Genomic DNA, 21,708 nt, shown 5'->3' with positions numbered 1-21,708 from the left:
GCATCACATAGGATGGGGCTGCCCTCCTGCAGGAGCCTGACCCCCTCTAGGGCTGCCCGACAGCCCCTGCAGGGTGCGTTCAGAAGGGAGGCGATATTTGGGGCTGGCGTTTTGGGGTCCTGCTCACATCAAAAGCCATCCCACGTCTGCCCCCAGAGCTATGGGATGGAGAGTTGCTTTGCAGGACTTGTGTCAAAATGTCCTGTCTTGCTGGGAGAAGAAACCAGCAACCAGCTTGGCTCTTCTTGGGCCCTACAAACAAATGCCTTTTTCCTCCATTAATCAGAACTCGGTTGCTCAGGATGGTTTGTTTGAAGATAAAGTTCTGTTTGGGAGTAAATTGCCAGTTGCTATGTTGTCGTGGCTGCCTGCCTGCCTGAGGAGCTCACCACTTCCCCAGCCCCAGGATGACTCTGGGCCGCACCCAGCTCCTTTTTTTGGGGGTATTTTTATTTTTCAGCAAAACTTAGGCAAATGCAAAAATAAACTGGTGAGCTTTGGTGCTGGTAACCACTCTGCAACTCCTTCCTCTGCATCCCTTTATTTGGGGCTTGCTGGAGGACTCATTTTTTGCAGCCTTTCTCCCAAAGGATTTCAGCTTTGCAATACTTTTGCTTCCTTTTGTTGAAGGGTTTCTGCTCAGTGGCCAAAATACCTTTCTAGCATGGATCCAGCTGCACCTCTCTTGGAATAACAGATAAGATTATATGAATTTAGGATGCAAAAGGATGTAGTTGTTTTATTTCTTTGGATGTTTAAGAATTGAGGAAGAAAAACAGTCCAACCTGTTCAGAGAGGGATGAGTGGTGCTTCAGTGGAAAAAAGCAGGTTAAGCCAAAACAAATCCGAACTGAGTGTTCAGGCTCAAGCTACGTCTGGGCTGCAGTGCTATATTTAAACACGGTATTTTTGTGTTTTAATAATTAACCACTGGGAAAGAACAGCCTAAAAAAACGGTGGTATATGCTATTTTCAAGGTATTTTCTCTTCCATCACCGTTTTAGTGCCACGGAGTGCGGCTGAGGACTGGTTGTGGAGGTCGGGGATGCTTCACAAGTCGACTTTGGGTTTGTGTCCCTCCCCTCTTCTCATCTCTTTGCAACCTCTTACCACCTAGGACAAACTGATCAGCCTTAAGGTGCTGTTTGGGCTGGCAGGTGACCTGGGAGAGTGTTGTTTTTTGTGGAGGGCAGTGGGGAAGTGGGACTTCCCTGTGTGCTAATTGTGGCGTGGTTCTGGCTGCTGCCGGCTGGAGCCCGTGTGTAGCAAAGGATGAGCATGAAAGGTAATCCTTCGGGTGATTGTTTCATTGTTTTATGTAGCACAAGGCAATCCCCTGCTTTTGAGGAAAAGCTCATGGGTGTTTTTGAGTGCCTCAGAAGCACCTGCAAGTCATCACTGCTGCATTTTGAGCGTGGAGCTGTCAGTGCTGGGGACCGAGCCCAGAAAGCAGCGCGGCCTTCTCCTAGCACAGGGCGGTGCGACCCAACCAAGTGAGCTTGGGCTGGCACCCAGAAGTAATCTGTGCTTTGAATCCAGCTATGGAAACGACCTGCAAGCAAACAAGGAAGGAAGCAAATTTGTCAGGGTGTCAGACCATGGCGACCTGCCCTGCTGCAGGGGAATTCATCCCGGCTGCCCGCTCGGAGCAGGGCTCCATCTGGATTCGTGTTGTCCTCTTGTCTGTAGCATTTGGGCACCTGTTCCCTGTGTACATGGGAGAGAATTGTCCTTGGGCAGCTCCTGGCTGTGTTGGGAGGAAGTGGGAAGGTGGGGAGAGTCCTCCTGGCCTGCGCTGCCCTCCCTGTGGCCGGGATGCTGTAGCCGCTCGCTCCCTGCAACAAGCACGTGATGGGGCTGACCGTCCCTAAAATCAGGTTAAAACTTCCTATTGTCCTTCCTGTGCTGTGGAGGAGGAGAACTGCAACTGGTAAGGGTGCAGGAGAGAATCCAAGGATGGAGCATGGTGGCGGAGGGAGGAATGTTGGCTGTCCTGCTGTACATCCTGGGAAATAAAAGATTTCTTGGAACGAGCAGCTGATGGAGGGAGCTGAGCTGCCTCGTGCCAAACAGCAGCCACTGATAGCTCTGACCGACGAGGGGCTGCGAACAGTCATGACTCTGCCCCAAACGTGCTCTTACGCTCTTTGCCTCCCCCAGCAGCACCGGCAGCAGTCCCCGCACGTCTCCAGGGCTCGGCGGCAGCACAGCGTAAGAGACCTGCAAAGCGCTTTGCCTCTGGTGCTGGGAGACGGCTCGAGGGGCTGGGGCTGCCTGAACAAACACGCTTCTCCCTCCTCTCCTCCTTCCCTCCCCACCTATTTCTTCCCTTTTGATGATCAGTAGGAGAAGCTTGGCTGGACCCGGGCGCTGCTTGCTCCAAATGATCCCCAGACCAAAGAACCTCCAGGGCTTCCAGAGCCACCGGAGTGAACGCCTTTCCGATAAAGATCCCAGACAGTGGGCACAAGAGCGGCTCCGGCTTGGAGTACGTATCTTGTAATGAAGTTAATTGACGTAGATCTGCCCAGTTTAATGTCCTCAAACTCCTGGAGCTTGAACTGGATTAACCTTAAGACCCAAATTCGGCAGTGAGCCTTCGGGGTTGTGGCAGCATCCCAGAAATCCTTATCCCAGAAGTCCTGCTGCAGCCCAGGCTCGGTGCTTGCCTATAAAGAACAAATAAAGGCATCGTTATGAAAACCCTTGGTCTTATTTGGAGATGAGGTTTGTTTTGCACCACCCCCATATTTTCCTCCAGTATTGCCCGTCCCTTATGGACTGGTGGCACATCAGGGCACCACGAGCCTTGAAGGCTTTGCTGGGGAGCATTTGCTGCTTTGCTGGGGCAAAAGCAATGAAAACAGGTGGTTCTTGCTGAAATGGTGGCTGGCAACAAACGTGCCTTGAGAGGCTTGGGTTACCTCTGGGTTTCAGTCCATAACCTTTGCACGAGGCAGCTAATGATTTTCGGTTAGCTGCTGCTGTCTGTTGAGCAGAAGCTGCTGCAGCCCTCGTGCTTTGTTCAGGCTGCATTGCAAAGAGAAAAGGAAAAGTTCTTTAAAGCTGAGCTCGTGGAGAGGAGCGGGGCTGGTGGTGTGAAGGTGACTGCCACAAATGCCTCCAAAGGATGAAAAGAGTTAAAAGGCTTAATTGTGGTAGGAGAAAAACTCCACATTGCAGGGCAGACTTGAAATTATTTCATTTTTTTTCCCCTTCCTAACCAGTTCCAGTTTAGCTGACCCCACACTTCTGTTGTCGATACTGCAGAGTTGCTGATTTACGCAAGAGCCTTAGGTTAGCTGAAAAACAAGTGTTTTTTTTTTTCCTTGCAGTTCTCAAAGCTGTATTTCTGGGGCTTCCTTATTCAGCCACATGGAGTCTAAATAGCGAGATCAGATGACACGATGACTAGCCATGTAATTTTTATCTGCAGAAAGGGCTAGTGATGTGAGCAGTTGCAAAATGAGCCACCCTGCCCGTGTTTGATTTTATGCTTGTCATTTAGGAGCTGCTTTTGTCCACTTGAGATCGGGGTATTTTTGCCTTGGCCTCATTCTTTTTAGTGCATCCTTTTAAACTCGAGCTTAAAATCCCATTTCTTGTACAAACAGCTTGCAATTTTTGATAAAAGCTCTGAATGACTCGGCTCGTGTAAGTAAAAGCCTTCATGTTCCCGGCTCTCACATCGAATCTCCGTTGTCATTCTTACCCTCCTATGAAATAAGGGATCCGATGGCTCATCCTGCTGCCCTGTTGGTGGCTCCGTTAACCCTTCTGCCAGGGTGTGACGGCTCCTGCCCTTTGTCCAGGACCAGCCCCCTGATGGGGAGAGAGCCCGGCACTGCTCGGGCGGTTTTAGCAAAAGTCACGTTCAAGTTCTGGCTGTGTTTGGGGGCAGAAGAGCAAAACCCACTTCTGCCCTGTGCTGACAGCAGGAGCTGCACATCCAGAGACTTCAAAACCCTGCTTTCATCATTCTCGAGCGTGCCTCACTTCCCTACGTGTTCAAATTCTGATTTATTTCTTTCAGGCTGGTCTTCAAAGCTCGCAGTAAACTGGCATTAACTGTATTTTAAGCCCAGCAGAAGTGTTTGCCCTCGTGCTTTTCCAGGGGCAGGGTACCGTGTCCTTTAATGACTCTTGCATGGACGGCGTGAATGCCTTCTCCCCGGTGAAACCAAACGTTACAGCCAACTGCCTCCGCTGCCCGCGAATGAGAAGGACTCCACTGGAGATCTCACTTGGCAGGAGTCTGAAAGCTGGCTGCTTTTTCTTTCACCAAAAAAATCCCTAACCTTAATGGAGTTCAGCCTCGAGCTCCGATTGATTTTGACTGGAAGTCAGGCCCCCAGCTCCTCGCAGCGTTTCCAGGAGCTCTGCTCACGGGCGCTTTGGGGAGTTTGTGCAGCTGCACCAAGCGAAGCAGCACGCCCAGGTCCCAGGCTTGTACAGGCTGGGGGACGAGGTCCAGGAAAACTTGGACTTCCTCCCCCAGCCTGTCCTTAAAAGACCAGGGAGGGAGAAAAAGCTGTGTAAGAGTTCATTTGCTGTTTTTTCCCCCCCCTCTGTTGCCAGTCTGTGCATCGGCTTTGCATTCAGCAGCAGCCACTCTCAAGTGTCTCGCAGGAATGTTTTCTTGGCAGGTTTTTATTTGGGAATCCCACTGGAGGCTTTTTTTTTTTTTTTCCCTCCTGTTTGGTTATAGATTGAAGACTGGGGTAAGCAAGCAGAGCTGAGCCTCTTGAGGGTCTCACTGCTGGCTGGAAAATAGTGGACTTTAATCGTAGGATGCCTTAAACTATTGAAAACCCTAAATTGACTTACTGAGCTGTAATTTATCAGCTCTTCCATCTTAACAGAGTTAATCCAGTAATTGTCACCATCCGTTTTCCCTCTGCAGCACTACATTACAAAATCTCAGTTTACAAACTCTGCTCAGTTGTTCTTCCAAGTTTCTCTTGTTACTTAAGGACTACTCTTGTAGCTTTGTAAAAGTTACAAATTTAAGGTTTTTTGTTGTTGCAAAAGCGATCATTTATATCCAGCTCCAAAGTGGACTTGAAAAGGCAGCATCTCAGGAAACAAAGTTTGTACCATTTCGTAATTGCGTGACATCTGCCTTGAGTGACTGTGAACTGCTCAGATCGGGGCATGGGACTGTCTTTAGCTCCCTCTCCTGGGCAGTTGAGGCGTTTGCCCCCACGGTGCTTTTGCATCCTTAATTTATTTTCAAACTCTTTCTGAGCGCCTCTGCTCTCAGTGATGCACACGCAGAGGTTTGGGGAACGTGGTGCTTTTAAAACCAAACAAGAAAACGGAGACTGAGGTGAAGCCAGGCTCACCCTGCATGCTGTGAGGGCGGTAGCAACCTGCGTCTCTCCGGCTTGGCTGCTGGGGAAGGAGGGGCTGCATGTTCCTGCAGGGTGCTGAGCGATTTGGGGATCCCTTCCTTCTCCCTAAGGTTGTGCTCCGAGGGATGGGTTTCGTGGAGCTGATTATTTTCAGGCTGTTAGAGGGAAGGCTCAGCAAGGTCCCAGCCTCTCTCCATCCCTCCTGAGTCATCCACCCATAAGGAGACTTTTCCAGGCAAGGTGTTAAGGGCACCCTTTCTGGGTCAGAGGTACCTTAACGTCCTTCCCTGGATCTGTCCCATGGCAGTGAAATCCTGGGGCTCCCTTTACCTTTTCCTGCGGCTCTGTCAGTAATGCAGCATGTGCTTGTTTTATTTGCAGATTGAGAAAATCATGAGCTCCATCGGCGAAGGCATTGACTTCTCCCAGGAGCAGCAGAGGATCTCAGGTAGCGTAACCCAGCTCGTGTGTGTCCGTGTGTGTCTGTGTGTGTCTGTCTGTCTGTGTGTGTCTGTGTGTCGCTGCACTTAGCCCCCCCCAGGGGTTGGCTCTTCCTTTAGCACCCAGAAGGGAAAGGAAGGGTCTGGCACAGAGGAGCAGATCTCTCTTTCCCAGTATAACATTCAACACCGCTACCAGCAAGCTGAATTGGATGCTCCCCTGGGTGGATTAATTTTTTATACCATGGCTGTCCTTCCTACCTGGCTGGCTTTTGGGCTGGGTGAGGAGCATTACGGCTGGCACCCCCTGCCTGATGGGGAAGGGGGCCCTGCTCGCCTGCTCCCCGTTAATTCTCCCCAGTGTCTGCATGTGTGTGTGCAGGGGTCCTGTTTCTTATTGGAAGTGGCTGTTTAAAATCTGGGGCTTGGTATTACTGCTTAGGGTACAATGCATTTTGAGGCGGTGCTTTTGCATCTTTGAATAACTCTAAACCAAGGTTATTGCTGAGAATCGTGGAGCTTTCATCGGTGGCTTCCAACACCTGCAGTGACTGCTCACAGCCCTTCCCTTGAGGTGAGAGGTGCTGGCTGGTGTGAGTGGTGCAGGACACGTCTCTTGCTCTCCCGCACGAGTAAAATCAGCTCCAGTGGCTGGCTCGTTGCTCCCCTCTCACAGCCCAATAACCAGGGCGCTCTGATACTTCACGCTTCACCACTGGTGTTTGCTGGGTGTGCAGGAGGAAGATGAAGATCAGGTTTTCCTGCACGTGGGAAAAAATTATTTTGTAGCTTAGCTGAAAGGTGGGGTAAGGACTCCAGCCAGTGTCCTAGGGATAGGAAGCTCTGCTGATCTCTGAGCTCCTACAATTGCTGTTGTTCTCAACATAGCCCCTAAGAAAGTCGGACCAATTGCTTCCACTTCTCTCCTGCCTTTTAAAATCTGTTTGTCTCAAGTTTTCTGTTCTTCTCTGGTGGGTAACAACAAAACGTTCTGTAAGCAGTCAGTCTGAAACAGAGCTGCTGCGTGTTTGTCTTCTGGCTGGTCTCACAATCCCCACAACAATCTCGCTTTTGTTTCAAATGCATAATGCAGCAGCAAGATGCTCTTTTCTCTGCCTCTTTTGGTTACATAAGTGTGGATCTGTCCCTTCGGATACGAGCAGAACCTCCTCATAGCTCTCCACACTCCCGTATTTTGTTCATTAAATCCTTTCAGTCCTGGGAGGCTGGGATGGGGATTTTGTATTTAGATTTGAAAAATGCGTAGTCGCTCTGATACAAGATCTACAGCAGCATTTAGGGTATTTCAATGTCTCTGATCTGCGGGTGTGGGTTGTCCTTAGTGTCCCAAACCACCTCCCAGGTGGAGGGGTTGTCTTCCCTTTCTTTAGGATGTTCCTACCCTGTTCAGGCCAAATGAAAAGGAAAGGAGCGTTTCATCTTCCAACACCCACTATATCCAGGGGAACTCACTGGTACAGGTTGTGGTTGCTCCTGGGCATGGTTGGAGGTAAAGCTGCTCTGCCAGCCCGCTCGGGGCTGTTTTCCCTGGCTAAGACAGCGGCTGGTGGGGATGTACAGGCTTGGAGGTGACGTTGCTGTGCTCTGGGCAGAGCGAGGAGGCGTCCCTTGCCTTTGGGTTGTCTCACTTCATGCTTTGGTCTCAAGCTTTTAGTGCCTCTTGGGTGGTTTTCTTCTCCTCCAGGTGGCTTTTAAATCCATAGCCCTGCTCTGTCAGCCGTGTGATGTGGTGTTTGCCCATGAGGTGCGGGTCTCCTGGCTTTTCAGCAGCATCACCTGCTTAGGGAATGTTTCTGGGGGACCAGAGTGCTGGAGCAGAAAGCCTGTGTGGGGTGTGGGTTCCTGCTGGGGCCCCCCAGTGCTTGCCCTGCCTCTTGTGGAGGGCCAGGGAGAGGACGCTGGTGCTCCAGCCTGGGAGATCTGCTCCAGGGAAGGACTAAAATTAGCCCTTATGAGGCCTGTCATCTGTACAGTTCCGTGGCACAATTTTGTGTGTTGGATTAGGAGATGAAAAAATAGCCTGATTGCAGTCTCCTGAATGTCTTATGGTCTTAAGTCAGCACAGAGGGAAGCAAAACCAGCCTTTAATTGGCATTAACCTGGGCTTTGGGGTCAGTTTCCAGCTCTGGCCAGACTCCCCCTACCCCTATTTTATCTCTGCAGCCCTATCATTGAGACAAGCCTTTTTTTATTCTTCAAATTTGTGTGTTCTTGTGCACGTTGTTTCAGCTGGAGCTTGTGGAGTGCCAGGTTTTAGTTTTGCTGCTGCAGGATGAGGTGCAAAGAGCTGCCTCTGCCACCCAGCCTCTCCCAAACAGGACAGAGCAGCGGGAGCGTTGCAGAGATTTCTCCAGCAAAGCCCCTGTTTTTCTGCAACCCATAAATGGTGGCTTCCAGAATATTTTTAACATTTATAAATTTTTCACCAGTAAAACTCTAGATAGACGCTCTATCATGGTTTCACATCAGATAAAACTCATCACATTTTTTCCCTGTATATTTTACCCCTGTGCTTCCATGACCTTGAAGTAAGTAGTTTTATTAATTGTATTGCGATGATTTAGCTGTGCATTTTGTCTCTGCTTCTTCAAATTTCCATAAGACAAGGTGAAGGAGGAATCCTGGTGTCATTTAGTGCATTGATTTTCCTCAAACAACAGAGCAATGTCCTCCAGCCATGCTTGCAACTGTTATAACTCTTGTCTCCGCAATGCAGCATCAGAGCGGCGGGAGATGATCCTGGGTTACAACATTTATGAAAATGAAAGTGTTTTAAGTAGAAGAGGCTGGGGTACGGGGAATAAAGCTGCCTGTGCTGAGTCTGTGTTGAGCATCCAGCCCAGAGCAGCAGTCAGATCCCAGTCTGTTAAGGTACCTTCTGCTGCTGCTCCTACGGTGACCTAATTGCACGTCTTGGCTCTGTTCGCAGGATCAAACAAGATCCCTTTGCAGTTTTACCACCTTTCACAGAAAGCATCCCAAACCTTTTTCTATACTATTTTTTTATTCCATCTTTTGAGGAAAGTGCACGTGAAGGGGAGGTGAAGCTAAGAGAGGAAGGAGGCTTTGATGTCAGTGCACGTGTCCCTAGAAGTGTCTGCATCCCCTGCACAGACCAGGGAACCAGCCTGCCTCTTCCCCAGCCGCCTGTCTCCACGTTTCTGCATTACTGAGCTGCTCGGGAGGCTTATTGAAATTCTTCTCTTCCCGAGATGCAGCTTCAGTCCGGAAACCAGCAGTTTGTTAACAAACCTGCCCATTCTACTGCTGCAGGCAGAGCTGCGGGTGCGTTGTCTCTGGATGGAGCCGAGTCCTGGCCTTCAAAGGAGGAGCTAATTGCTTGGCTTTAATTGAGCCTTTGGAAACGAGGCTGTTTGTAGGGAGACGCGGGGTACAGAGCTTGATTAAATGGATGCTGGTGAACCCTGCTGTCTGGGGACTGAAGGTGACTAAATATCATGTACTGCTCAAGGGTTTCAGAAATGTAAATGTCTTGGAAATGCTATCGGAGGAAATGCTTTATGGTGGTGAGAGCAGTTTGGCTGTGGCAAACCTGTCCTCTGGGCCACCCAAACAGCCGGGAAGCATCCTGCCCATGTGGGGACACAGCCTTCTCCAGATGTCCCTTGGGGCCTCTCTGGGGGATCTTTGTTCCCCATCACTCCTGGTGGGGCAGCAGCTGTGCAGGGAGCAGGACCTGGGGTTGCCAGTTGCAGGTCAGCTCGGGTGGTGCGGTGGCCGAGCCCTTTGGATGTGGTTGATCTGCCACGCTCCTAAACGTGGGTGATGCCAGGCTTTTCCCAAGCACAGCTGTAGGTACTGATACTCACTAGACAAGGCTGCTTGTGACAGAGGTGCTTCCTCCCCTGCTTGAAGCGTGAATTCCCTCCTCTGCCTTTAATCAGGAGCCAGGACAAAAGCAGACCTCAGGAGCTTGTTTGTCTTTACTGTGGCGTGATGGAGGATGCTGGAGGGCTGCCACCGCAAGGAACTCTGTCCTTTTAAATAATTCTGTCCTTTTAAATCCTTCACCTCCAAACTGCTCCGAGTGGGCAGCGTCTCCAGTTGATGAGATGCTAATACGCATCTGCGCACACGGCTCCTGCCTGCCATAATAAAGCTTATCTCATCCATTTGTCACTGGGGCTCTTGCTTTGGTGAGGAGGAACCCCCTGCCAGTTCCCACCGGGGGGTTAACCTGTGCCTGCCCTACATACCATGTACTGATTAGGGCTTGTGTTTCCTAGGGCCAAAGGGCTTTGCTGGGGGATGCAAAGCAGCGTGTGTTTTTTGGTCTAATCCAATGGCAGCCCTTTTGCATCCTGCTTTCTGACAGGCCCTCCCCTCCCCGAGCCGGGCTGTAGCTGTAGCAGCGCGTGTGATTGATCGATATCATTAGGGAAGAGGTCTGACATGGAGGGGAGAGGAGGAGCTTGCACTTCTGCAAAAGCTGCTGTTGTGCAGGGAGTTTTTCAGCAAAATGGACACCTGTCTCTGGAAGCAGGCAGAGCCACGAGCAGCACGTTTTCCTGCTGCCTGTGCTGCCTTCCACTTGGGGTGGGCTCCCTGGACACAGACCAGCTGCTGTGCATGTTCCCAGCTTCTCTTTTTTCTCCTTATTTGCAAACGTGGTCAACTGGAACATGGAAAATGCTTTGCCAGCCCCTCGCTTGAGGACAAAGTGCATCCTCCAAAGGGCTGCAGGCACCCTGATGCGTAGTTTTTAGCAGTTTGGCGTTTGCTGCTCAGGAGTTTGGTAGGGCTGTTTGAATGGTTCACATCACATCACAAACAGGCAGGGAACTTGCCAAACATGCTCTCATCCCCAACTCTGGGTGGACCTTGAAGGTATTGGGGCTCCCAACTCTAGTTTTGTGCCTGGGGTCCCTAATTTGCCTGTAGAGGTTAAAGTCCTTGTGTGGCAGCTGCTGAGGAGCTCGGTGTGCTTGGAGTCCATATATACAGGCTGTTACTGCATACAACTGGCTTGGGTGTAGGGAAAGTGGGGACCCTTGGGCTTCTGTTGGAACAAGCCCAGGCCCCTCCTGTCCCCTAGACGTTCCTTGCAGTTTTGGGCAAATAGCTGGGTTATTTTGGGGCCCTTGCAGTTTGGGGCAAATAGCTGATTTCTGTACCAGCGGTCCTTCCTCTGTAAACCATCATGACAAAACCTTTGTCTTGCTATTAGGGTTAGGGATGAGCACGTGAAACTTCTGCTGCCCTTGGATGCTGGGATGGCGAGAAGCAGTGTGGCATCTTTGTGAAGTTTGGAGCTGGAACCTGTTTCTTGGTGCACTGCTCTCATCCCCTCTCCTCAACAGAACAGGGACAGAAAAACGTGAGGAAATAAAAGCTCGTGGGTTGGGATAAGGAAGGGAGATCTCTCACCAATTACCATCATGGCCTAAGCAGGCTCAGTGTAAGGGAGATTTAGTTAATTTATGGCCAATTGGTAATAAACTAAGGCAAACTAGGGTCCTCCTCCACCCACCAAGCACCTCCTTCCCCTACATGCTGCAGGGGACTGAGGCGTGTGCTGGGTCTGCTCCTCCCCAAACCCATCCTGCGGGGGCTTCCCACAGGCAGCAGCTCTTCAAGCACACGGCTCCGTACCACAGGGTCCATCCATCCCCCAGGAGCAAACTGCTCCAGCACGGGTCCCCCACGGGCGGCAGCTCCCCCCAGACCCCTGCTCCATGTGGGCTCCTCTCCACGGGCTGCAGCTCTGGCCTGGGGGCTCTCCATGGGCCTCAGCCTCCTCCAGGCCACATCCACTGCTCCACCAGGGGCTCCTCCACAGGCTGCAGCATGGAGATCTGCTCCTTGTGGGACCCATGGGTGCAGGGGGACAGCCTGCTCCACCAGGGGCCTCTCCACGGACTGTGGGGGAACTGCTGCTGCGTGCCTGGAGCACCTCCTGGCCTCCTTCACCAACCGGGGGGCTGCAGGGCTGGCTCTCTCGCCTTTTTCCCAGCTGCTGCTGCACAGCATTTTTTTCTCCCCCTTTCTTAAATATTCTCTGAGGTACGACCAGCAGTACACCTTGGCTCAGCAGGTCCCTTCTTGATCCAGCTGGCACTGCCCGGTACCGATCCTGTCTGACCCAGGGCAGCTTCTGGCCTCGTCTCACAGAGGCCACCCCTGCGGCCTCCCACCAAAACCTTGCCACGTAAACCCAATGCACTCGGCCAACGGGGTCAGCCTCTGATTTCCTGGTAGAGCTCGTAAAGCGATCTTTCAGATGGATTTCTCTGGCTGAATCCTGAGGGTGGGGTGGCAGAGGTGAGAAGAAAAGGGATCTGTCACAGACCTGTGCTGGTGTGTGCTCTTAGGGATGAGGAGGGATCAAGGAACCCCATCTCTTAAAGGATGCTGGATCCCATCTGGGCCTTGCCTTGAAGTTGTTTGGTTTTATTTGGCTTGGGAATAGATGTTTGTATTCAGTCTCTCTGTGCAGGCCTGGTTTGCTGTCACACACACATTTATCTCCAGCAACCTACTTCTGATCATCCCTCCCTTCCAGACGTGGGTCAGAGGGGTAGGGGAGCACAGCTCAGCCCCACTGCCCTGCAGCTTCTCGTCTCGCTGCTAGCTCGGAAATAAAGAAACCTGTGCCTTGCTTGCTGCTTTACAGCAATTTATCAGGTGGCGTTTCTCTCCCCAAAACTGAGGAGATGAATGGGCTGTGCTCGGTAAATCAGGCTGATGCAGGCAGGAGGCACGCTGCGCTGGACAGCAAATGCATTTGGGGCCCGGTGAGTTAACTCTGCCGTTGACTTGAGACGTGAGAAACGTGCTTGGTGTTCTGCTGGGCTAAAGAGGAAGAAATTTGTTAGCAATCTGCATTTGGTTAATTGATTTTAGTTCCAGTAAAGTTAGGTGCTGGCTCTATTTCTTGCATCTGATGGCGTTAATGACTACATTCTCCTGGCCCATCCATCTTGCCTAATGCACTGCCTGAGCTTACAGCCCCCCCTCTGTGGGTTTAAGGACTTCCACCTGATGATCAGCCCCAGCTGTGGCAACAAATGCCTGATTTGCTGCTTTTGCATGCTTTCTTTGTGTACGGACCATGCTTTCATCAACGCTTGCTTAGACATGCAGTTTTTTTCTTTCTAGTAAAGCTCAGTTGTGTGTCTTCAGGCCACGCCAGGTTGTGCTGAGCTGCTCTCAGCTTCCAAGAGCAAACAGGGTGATGCTGGCTGTCAGGTGTGCTGTGCTTATTCCTTCCTGCAGACAGGCTCGAACGTGGCATTAAGGGTTGTTACTGTAGCAGTAACAGGGCCGAGGTGGCCCTGTCCCTTTTCTGTTTTCTTTGTTACCTGAAAAACCTTGCAAGAGGAACTGAATTGCTTGGCTTGCTTTTTCTGCAAATTTTAAATACTGTAATTATTTCTAACTACACTCTGTCAGCTACCCGCTGCCCCGAGACCTTTTAAAGGTAGGATTCCTAAAATTTGGAGCACAGGGAGAAGGATGGAGCTGATCTGGCTGAGAATTAGGAGTTTATTTAATCAGAATCTGGGGTGCAGCTCTTGCTGGGCGGCACAGTGACTGGCATTCGTTTGCTCCTGTGTCATCCTCGTAACATGTAAATATCTTGGACTTTTCTGTTTCAGTCTGGGATGTTTTGGGCATCTGTTCTCTTCTTTTTCTTTTTAATATTAACCCTTCCATTCCCCCTCCAAATACCCCTGTTCATTTTGCTGTGATTTTAAGTGGTTTTTAACCAGAAAACCTGTACTTGGTGTCACTGTAGGTTTTCCCCTTTAAAAGCAGAAATACATTTATGAGTGTACAAAAGGCTGAGTAGAGTAAATAATTTTTTAAAAGCAAATTCAGGAGCTCAGAGGAAGGAACTGCTGCGGTTTCATTCCCCCTGCCAATACCCCAACTGCTTCCAGAAATGCTGTAGTAGGCAGCAAGCAGTTTCCTCACCTCTCTCTCAGTAAATTAATTCTGAGCCAGCCACAAATCACTTTGAACTGTCAAAGCAGACCTGTAACATCATTTTTTTTTTTTTTGAAAACCCAAGCCGTGCAGTCCATCATTGAGTAAATATTGAGAAGTCAGTAATTTCCACTAGAGAGTTATAAAGCTGCCGTCTCCCTCCCCTCTCCTGCAGCTTCTGCTGCGAAGGCTGCTCGCTGCTCGTGCAGTGGATGGAAGAGCTGGGAGGGGTAAGAGGATGAAGAGAAGGGAGGGACAGGCAATGCGAGAGCAGGAGACAGGACTGAGAGTGGAACGGCAAGCGTGGAGCTCGCTGCCTTCAGACAAAGCCTGACGCTGCGGCTCGCTGCAAGGACGTGTGATTGCCGGGGAAGGGACGCGGCTGCCTGGCTGCTTGTGGACCACAGAGGATCGACGGGAGGGAAGGATGGAGACCCCGGGCGAGCCGGAGCTTGTTGCATAAATTCCAGGTTTAGATGCTGCCCTTCTGCACAGGCTGCGTGAGGGGAGGGAGACGGAAAGCTTTTGTGATCTCTGCGTTGCTCGCGCTGCAGCGTGCGCTAGGAAGACCGGCCGGCTCTCCCGAACTCGCCAAGCGCGGCTCGCCTGGCAGAGGAGCGCTCCCGAGGACCAGAGCAGCAGGATCCCTTTCCCCAAGAATTTCCAGACGAGACCGTGAGCTCTGCGTTGTGCAGCCATTGCAGTGGGTGGGGGTGGAAGGATGGCTTGGAAGGTGCCAAACAGCTTCAGGTGACCTAAAGGTTCAAAGAAAGCAAACTTGTTTTTCTCTTGATCATCTTTTTATTTGCATATACCCTTGAAACACAGATGTGCTAAGCAGCCTGAAAATTTCAGCCTGTCTTGCATAGCAAATGCCCTGATGAAAAGGAGATCTCTGAACTTTTCCTGTCATATCTCGAGCTCCTCTAGAGGAGAGGAACAAGTCCCTGGACTCCCTTCCCAGGGGCGAGGGAAGGAGAGCTTGTCTGCACAGCTTCTGTAGGGTGTTGGGAAGAATCTCATTTATAAGAGGCTGAGAGGAGGTGCCGTGGCATGTCTCTGACTTGAGCTGCTGCAGGAAGAGGAGAGGGTGTGCTTGCGTTTGGTCTCGTTTTGTTTTGACGTGCTTTGGAAGCAAGGAACTAAAATGCCTCATTCTCCAGAGCTGCTGCCTGTTTGAGTCAGGGGCTGGGATGCAGCAGCTGCACTTAGCTGAAGAAAATGAAGGAAGGGCAAATGCAAGCGTGCACCAAGCACCTGGCAGGACTGAATGCATTGTGTAAAAGCCATTCTGGTTCCTCTGTCTCTCTTGCTGTCAGCCAGCGCAGCACTGTAGTTAGGCTCTCCGATGCAGCCAGCCAGCACGGTCCGAGCCACGTGCTGAATGAAATGCCCCGTGTCGGATAGGGGGTGACATGGCAGTGCCAGGACTCTCAGACTCATGCTCAGGGTCGCTCGCCCCTCTGCTCCTCGTAACGCAGTAACGGAGAGAAAAAGCCCTTACCATGGTTTGCCTCTTTCAGGACTGCTTGGGGAAAAAAAGTATAAGCCCTTCTTATCTTCTGCTGCAGTTTGTGTGCTTTCTTTGTCTTGCATGTCTTCCTGTGGACAGCTGCTCTAGCCTGGCTTCTGCTGCTTTTCTCAAAGTCCGTCGTGTCTGTTCTGTGTCTCAGCTGCATGAAGATGTACTTTCTCTCTAGCTGCTTTGTGCCTCCAGCGCGCTTGGCCCTCCCTGCTGGCCCGCTGGGCAGCGTTGTGCGTCCGGAGTCGCATGGACGAGCGGACCTGCACGGCGCTGCGCGGCTGTGAGCAGCTCCACTCCGTTCCCTCGCACCTGCGGCTGGCTGCGAATGCCTTGGGGGAAAGTTTGCTGCCCTCCTCCCGCCCCCTTCCGATGAGCCAAGCACTGGATCAGCATCCCCGTGGGGTTGGGCTTCGTGTGTTTGCCTGGCAAGAAACTCGCCCGAGCCCTGCGAGCAGTGCATGTGATGCCATGGTCCCGGGAGCGCTTCTTAAACAGTTTGCTGGGGCAAGGTGTTTCGTTTTCTGAGCGCTAACTGGGATACAAATTAAACCCGGAGCCCGTGGAGGCGCTGGAAGCTTGTTGTCCATGCTCTGTGCACACCAGCGGAATTGTCTGCCAGCTGATTTATTGTACTCTGAGCATAATTTTTTGAGTTTCTTTATGGTAATGACTATGATGTGGCAATGCCATCTGTCTTCCTCAGAGTGCCGCTGCTACCGCCTTAACGGTTTTTCCCTTTTCAAGCGTCTGCCGATTCCTCTCTCGTCAGGTTCGCGGATGCTGGAGCAGAGTGTCGGGGAGTGGCTGGAGTCCATCGGCCTGCAGCAATACGAGAGTAAGCTGCTTTTGAACGGCTTTGATGATGTCCGCTTCCTGGTAAGTTGCTGGTGGGACCTTTGGGCTCTAACAAACACCTCAGCTGGACCCCAACTTGTTGCGGGACCCCTGTGTCCATTGCAGAGCAGGTCTGGGCTCTGCATCTCAGTAGAATGGTCTGGAGGGTGCATAGGAAGTTAGACAAAAGGAGGAAACGAGGGTTGTGTTGGTTCATTCATCTTCCCATTTGATTCAGTTACAGTTGTTACAGTTTTTCACTGTCATTTTGCTATAAAATTTCATTTACTCCACCGCCTAAATCTTTACGATCCAATTTATTCAAGATACGGCACCTGTAATTCATTAATGTGTTGAAAAAGTCACTGAGCCATCTGTGCTCTGGACTGTCGAGGAGGTGGCAGACCTCTTGTTGGAAGTATCCTCACTCTAAGCACGCGGGCAGGGTGTTAATGAGCTGAACCTGATTGTGTTGACACTGTTGGCTCTGAAACCTAATGATGGCAGCACCCTAGTGTTTACTATTGAGGGCTTTAGTGCATAGGAACTTGGTGGCATGGTGCAGAAATCAGAATTTGCATGGGATGATAAGCTGCAGAGACAAATTGGGGTGTGTGGGGGAGTGCTTTTTGTGCAGTTTAAAGAATTAAAGAAATGCCCTTGTGTGTGGGCTCCTTGGTGCTGAGGGTGGTGCGGAGAGGTGACATCCAGGGGGATGTCACTCCATGTTGTGAGCCAGGCAAAAAGGGCTCCGAAAACACCCCAGTGAGTGAATGTGACTGTTCCACATCTGCGGGGAGCCTCCTGCTCTCCCAAGTTAAAAGCAGCTCCCATCGTGTGGTGGTGGAGGTCGGTGGGGGGCAGCCGGAGAAAGAAAGGGAGACCGAACGGGGCACGGCTGGATGGGCAGGGCACTCAGGAGCAGCCTCGGTTGGGTACATAAAGGCAGGATGCAATTACACTCTTAAAAAATAACCTGACCAACAGGACAAACGTTCCTGTAAGCGTCACGGGATCTCCACCCAGCCCTGGAGGCTGAACGCTGGCAGCTGTGCCCCTGTGAATACCCAGCCCCACGTCCTGGCCTCTGTGGCAAGCAGCTTCTCCTTTGTCTAGGTCAGGCACCTTCAGCAGGGGAGCTGCTGGTGACAAGTGGCGGCTTTCTCACGGGCTTCTGCCTCCACCCTCACCCCCAGGTCCCTGCTTAGGGTCCTCTGCCATTGGGCTGACCTTTGTGGTGTCGGCGGGCTGCTGGGCTGCCTCTTCCAGCAGGCAGCAGATACGGCACCTCCAGCGCTACGATAGATGTCCCGGTACAGAAGCTTAACAACAAAGGGACTCAACTTTCCATTTGGCCCCGGAGAAGCAGGAGCCAGAAGCTCAGAAGCAGGAATTTGCACTGACCGTGGTTCTGTGCAGTGAGTAGCTGCCTAGCTGCTGACTGCCTCGTGCAGAATTTTCATTTGTAAGGAAATCCAGGCAGTGGGACGCTCTCTCCTTGCTCATTCCCTCAATTTTAAAAGGTCAAATAATTTAACAAAGATTTCCTGCAAACCCTGGCTGATTTCTTCTTTGCTGTTTATCCTTTTTTACTGGGGAGTTGACTCTGGCACCCATGTCAAATCTGGCTTTTAAATCCTTTTATCTGAGCCTTAGGAACTTCAGGCTAATACAGGCAGCCCGGTCTGAAAGTCTAATTCGTAAAAATCTCCTCCATGCTGTTACTTCCCTTCAGCTGCTGACGCTGCGGGAGTAAAACCTTCAGATATGTCCAAGTGGGAACCGAGTTCGTTTGTTTTTAACACTGGTGATGATGCTCTTAGATGAATTATTAAAATTGTTGTAGACACTGAAGCTGGCTGCTGCAGTGAGTACTGAAAGGGCATCGGTGCTGGGCTCCTGCCGTGTCTGGTTGCCTGTTCCTTTCCTTTTTGATGCAATAATTCCTGTATTAACTCCTCCTTTTGGTCACTAATATTTCAAACTAAGCAGCAGTATCGTCCTGGGCTTAAAACAGTTTCTGTGCAAGGCTCAGTCCTTACCAGGACCATGTTGACTATTTCCAAGCCCAACGAATGCTGGGTGATGGTTTGCAAGCCGCCAGATGGGCTGTGAGGCTAATTAAGTTGTAGTAGCAAAAATTAAGAAGTTGGAGTCTTTTTGTACAGAAACACTTGTTTCCTGTCTAAGATTTCATGTCACATTACGCCCTCATTATAGTGCTGTGGGGTTTTTTTCAGCTTGCTGAGGATGCTCCCTGTGCTGCCTGCATCCATGGGTGGCCCCTTTGGGAGCAAACAAGGAGCTTGGATGTTGGGGAGACAAAAAAAAAAAAAAAAAAGCATTGCAAGAACAAAATGTTAGCTGCATGCTGTCAAATACACAGCCTCCTCGAAAAGCTCCTTAGTCTGATACATTTATGAGGAATTCTCAGCCCGCAGTACGTACAGGTGAGGGGGTTAAGAGATTGGTCTAACAAAGAGCACATCCTGCAGGGGGAACTGGGGGAGATCCAGCGTTGGTTGGCGCCGTGGTGTTTGCTGCTGTTGCTTTATTAAAAAAAAAAAAAGTAAAAAATGGATTTTTACAATGTTGTAGTGCAAAGGTGGTAAGAGACAGAACTCAGAGGGTACAGAGGTTTGGCCTTTTGGTTTTTCAGTGCTCTTCTAGCCCCTTCCTTAGGCAGTTCTGGTTTTGGGAATTCCAAATTCCCTTTGTATTTTCACTTGGCTCTCGTGTTAATTCACACCCTGTGTTACAAAAGCCTTTCCCCCCCCGACGCAAAGGAAATGATTCACGAACGCACAGCACGGTGAAGTGATTTTGAAAAGTTCCCAGTAAATATATTAAGCTTCTTAATCAGCTGTAAGGCAGAAATATCCCTTGTTTCCAAGAATAATAATTCTGTTAGTTTTGGAAACCCAGACTCGTTATTAGTTGATATGTGGCTGGCTCCCTCTGCTCTGCGGACACGCGGCCAGCAGCGATGGGCAGAAGGGAGGCAGCGATCCTGCTGCGTGCGCCCTTACCAGGGAGCACCGCGGGCCCAAGGAGACTGGGGAGACCTGCAGCTTTCACGGTTGATGCCAAAAAGGCAGGGTTGGGGATGTAAACTGTAATGCGAGCCATGAACGTTTTACGGGTTTTCCAATAAAAAGGGAAGGGAGAAGTGTGTTTTAGCAGATAGCCGGTGCGGGCGGTGAATGCTGAGCAGAGGTTTCTCTGCTCTGGGGAACTCCAGAGCTGCAGCAGGGACAAGTTTTAGCAGCCTGCATCTGGGCGGCCCCAGGATCCAGCAGGACCCCCTGCCACCGGCTGCCTTTATGGGAGCAGCGCTGCCACTGGCAGCAAACCTCTCGTTTCTGTTGCCCTTTGGGTCTGCTTTGGGAAGAGCGATGAGTGCCGTCAGGACTGGCCCTTCTCCTGTGTGTGTCTCTGCCAGTGCTCTTTCTTTCTGGGGGGAAATTCAGGACAAACACCAGAGTAACTTGCAGTACCAGTTAGCTCTGAGCGGTGTCAGGCTGTGCCTGTCAGGAACATTCTCACTTCTGCAACTTGCAGACACTGCTGAGGGCTTACAAAGCGGTTATCAGGGAAGGGCAAGCAGGAACCACGCGTGTTAATGCACAAATTCAAGGAGTATCGTCCTGCCTGGACGCAGTTGTGGGTGTTTTAGGAGCTGGAGCTGAGCTGGGAAGCAGCAGACGGGCTGAGCTTGCAGCGCTGGCCTCGCTGGTGCCTTGCTTTGTTCCAGCTCTTTAGACAGAGTTTCTTGATCAGTATTTCCATGATGCAAAATTCTTGTTAGAGCTGCAAAACAAAACAAAGTGCTGCAGTGTTTGCTGTGGCACACAAGAGCATCTCAGGGATGCTGACTGTTTATGACTGGTTCAGAATAAACCATCCTGATCAAGTATTGACTCCAGTCAAGAGTGGATATTGTTGACTTGAGGCAGCATGGTTATTTAAACATCAGTCTGACAGCATGTTAAAATTCACTTGCAAATGTATGTGTTTCTGAGGAGAAAAGCTACATTTATTTCAGATGGTGCAGGAGGCTATAAAAGGGCTATAAAAGATGGGCTGAAGTAGCTTTGTTTCCTAAAAGACTGAGTTCTCTTTCCAAATAGTGATACCTGTACTGAGCCACGCTTCTGCTTCTGGAGAACTTCTCCTATTCCCTTTAAGTTGCTTTGCGTGCTGCTTCTGGGCAATGTTAGGAAAGGGCCTTTCCCTGCTCTTCGTGCTGTCTCTCTCCAGCTTGAACCCTGCAGTCCCTGGGAGCAGCTTCTTTGCTCGTCTTCTCCGCTGCCACGCTGTGACCTTCACCGTCAGCAGTGCTGGCTCGGGGCGATCGGACTGTGACACCAAACTTCTGCTCTTCATGGGGGGCTTTAATTCGAAGAGCAGCCTGTTCGGCCAGCTGGGGATTTAAAGAGAAAATGGAGATGGTGCTTCAAATCCTCCTCCTCTGCTCTGCAGCTCGCTGGAGTTCTGTCATTAGAGGGGAAAGGTTTATTTGTGCGATGGGTAAACATCGCCGAATTGAAGCTGCTCGCTGAGGATTACTGGCAGTGGCTGCGCTGTCCTGGCCTTAGCAAAATACAGCTCTGCAAGTAGACCCAAATCCTCAGCAGAAGTGCATGCCAAATGCTAACAGCCCTAATGAACCAAGAATACCCCACCACCCAAGAGAGGCCAGCGCTGCTACCTCCCACGTGGAGGAATGCAGCCCTGGTGTCTGCACGGCGTTTCAGGAGACCCATTGCCTCATCCTCCACCGGAGGAGGAAAAGAAAAGGTCAGCTCACAAAGCCGTAGCAGTGAGTGAGCAGTGTCATTCAGGAAAAAAAAAGCACTATAAATCAATTTAATTGTCCTTGGCTGGTAATGAACCCAGGGAGCTGTAAGAGTAGGAAAAATGTCAGAGTAGGAACCGAGAGGGGTCCTGCTGCCAGAGCTCGGTCCCGCTGCGTCCCCTGTGGTCATCACTGCCTTTGCAGGAGGTGCTCTCACTTCAGGAGGTCGGGGAAACCAGTTCGGGGCTGTGAGATGCAGAGTGCATCCCAGTGCCCCATGGCAAACACGGGACGACCTGGGGAGAGAGGCCAGGCCGGGCTGTGCTGCGCGCTGGGGAGAGGAAGGATGGAGACGGTGGTGGCAAGGGATTGCAGCAGCTCACAGGGGAACCCTGACACCAAAACGGAGAAGGGAGTGCCATTGCCTCTACCTGTACATTAGTGGTGTGTGATCTGTTAGAGCCCATACGTTTGTCCGGGATGCTTGCTGAAGCTTTGCCCTGCCCTTGGAGGGCTGACTGCCTGGTGCTGCCTGGTGTCTGAGAAGGGCAAACCTCATGTGCTCTGTTCGGTGATTATTCTATGCCTGAACTTCTCATTCAGTCCAAAGATATTTCGATTCGCAAATGAGCAGGTGAAAGAGAACATAACCTATTTCTTATGGCTTTTTTTTTTTATTTTTATTGTTCAAGCCTGTGTTCCTATGGAGTGCGTGGAAAGCAGCTAATGCTGATTCAATCAGACAGCATCAGAAACGGAAATCTGTTCTCCTCGTGTAGTGCCCTG

The 21,708-nt window shown here is 50.9% G+C and overlaps 1 protein-coding gene across 17 annotated transcripts in view; it reads left to right on the top strand.

Moving 5' to 3' along the window:
- The window catches only part of ANKS1A (ankyrin repeat and sterile alpha motif domain containing 1A), a 106,480-nt gene that overhangs the window by 61,999 nt on the left and 22,773 nt on the right, over positions 1-21,708 (top strand). For 11 of the 17 annotated variants that reach the window (XR_014685772.1, XR_014685773.1, XM_084497986.1 and 8 more), the window contains 3 exons: positions 2,161-2,211; positions 5,736-5,802; positions 16,060-16,166. Coding sequence is in view for 15 of the 17 variants with exons in the window: in XM_084497986.1 (XP_084354112.1) it covers positions 2,161-2,211; positions 5,736-5,802; positions 16,060-16,166 (225 nt within the window). In the remaining 2 variants the exon portion in view is untranslated. The remainder of the gene's footprint in view (positions 1-2,160; positions 2,212-5,735; positions 5,803-16,059; positions 16,167-21,708) is intronic. The other 6 variants (XM_084497988.1, XM_084497987.1, XM_084497985.1 and 3 more) reach the window with 2 other exon arrangements.

The sequence above is a fragment of the Aythya ferina genome (assembly GCF_964211825.1).
Source record: "Aythya ferina genome assembly, chromosome: 25".
NCBI lineage: Eukaryota > Metazoa > Chordata > Aves > Anseriformes > Anatidae > Aythya > Aythya ferina.
This window is presented reverse-complemented; position numbering and strand designations above follow the sequence as displayed.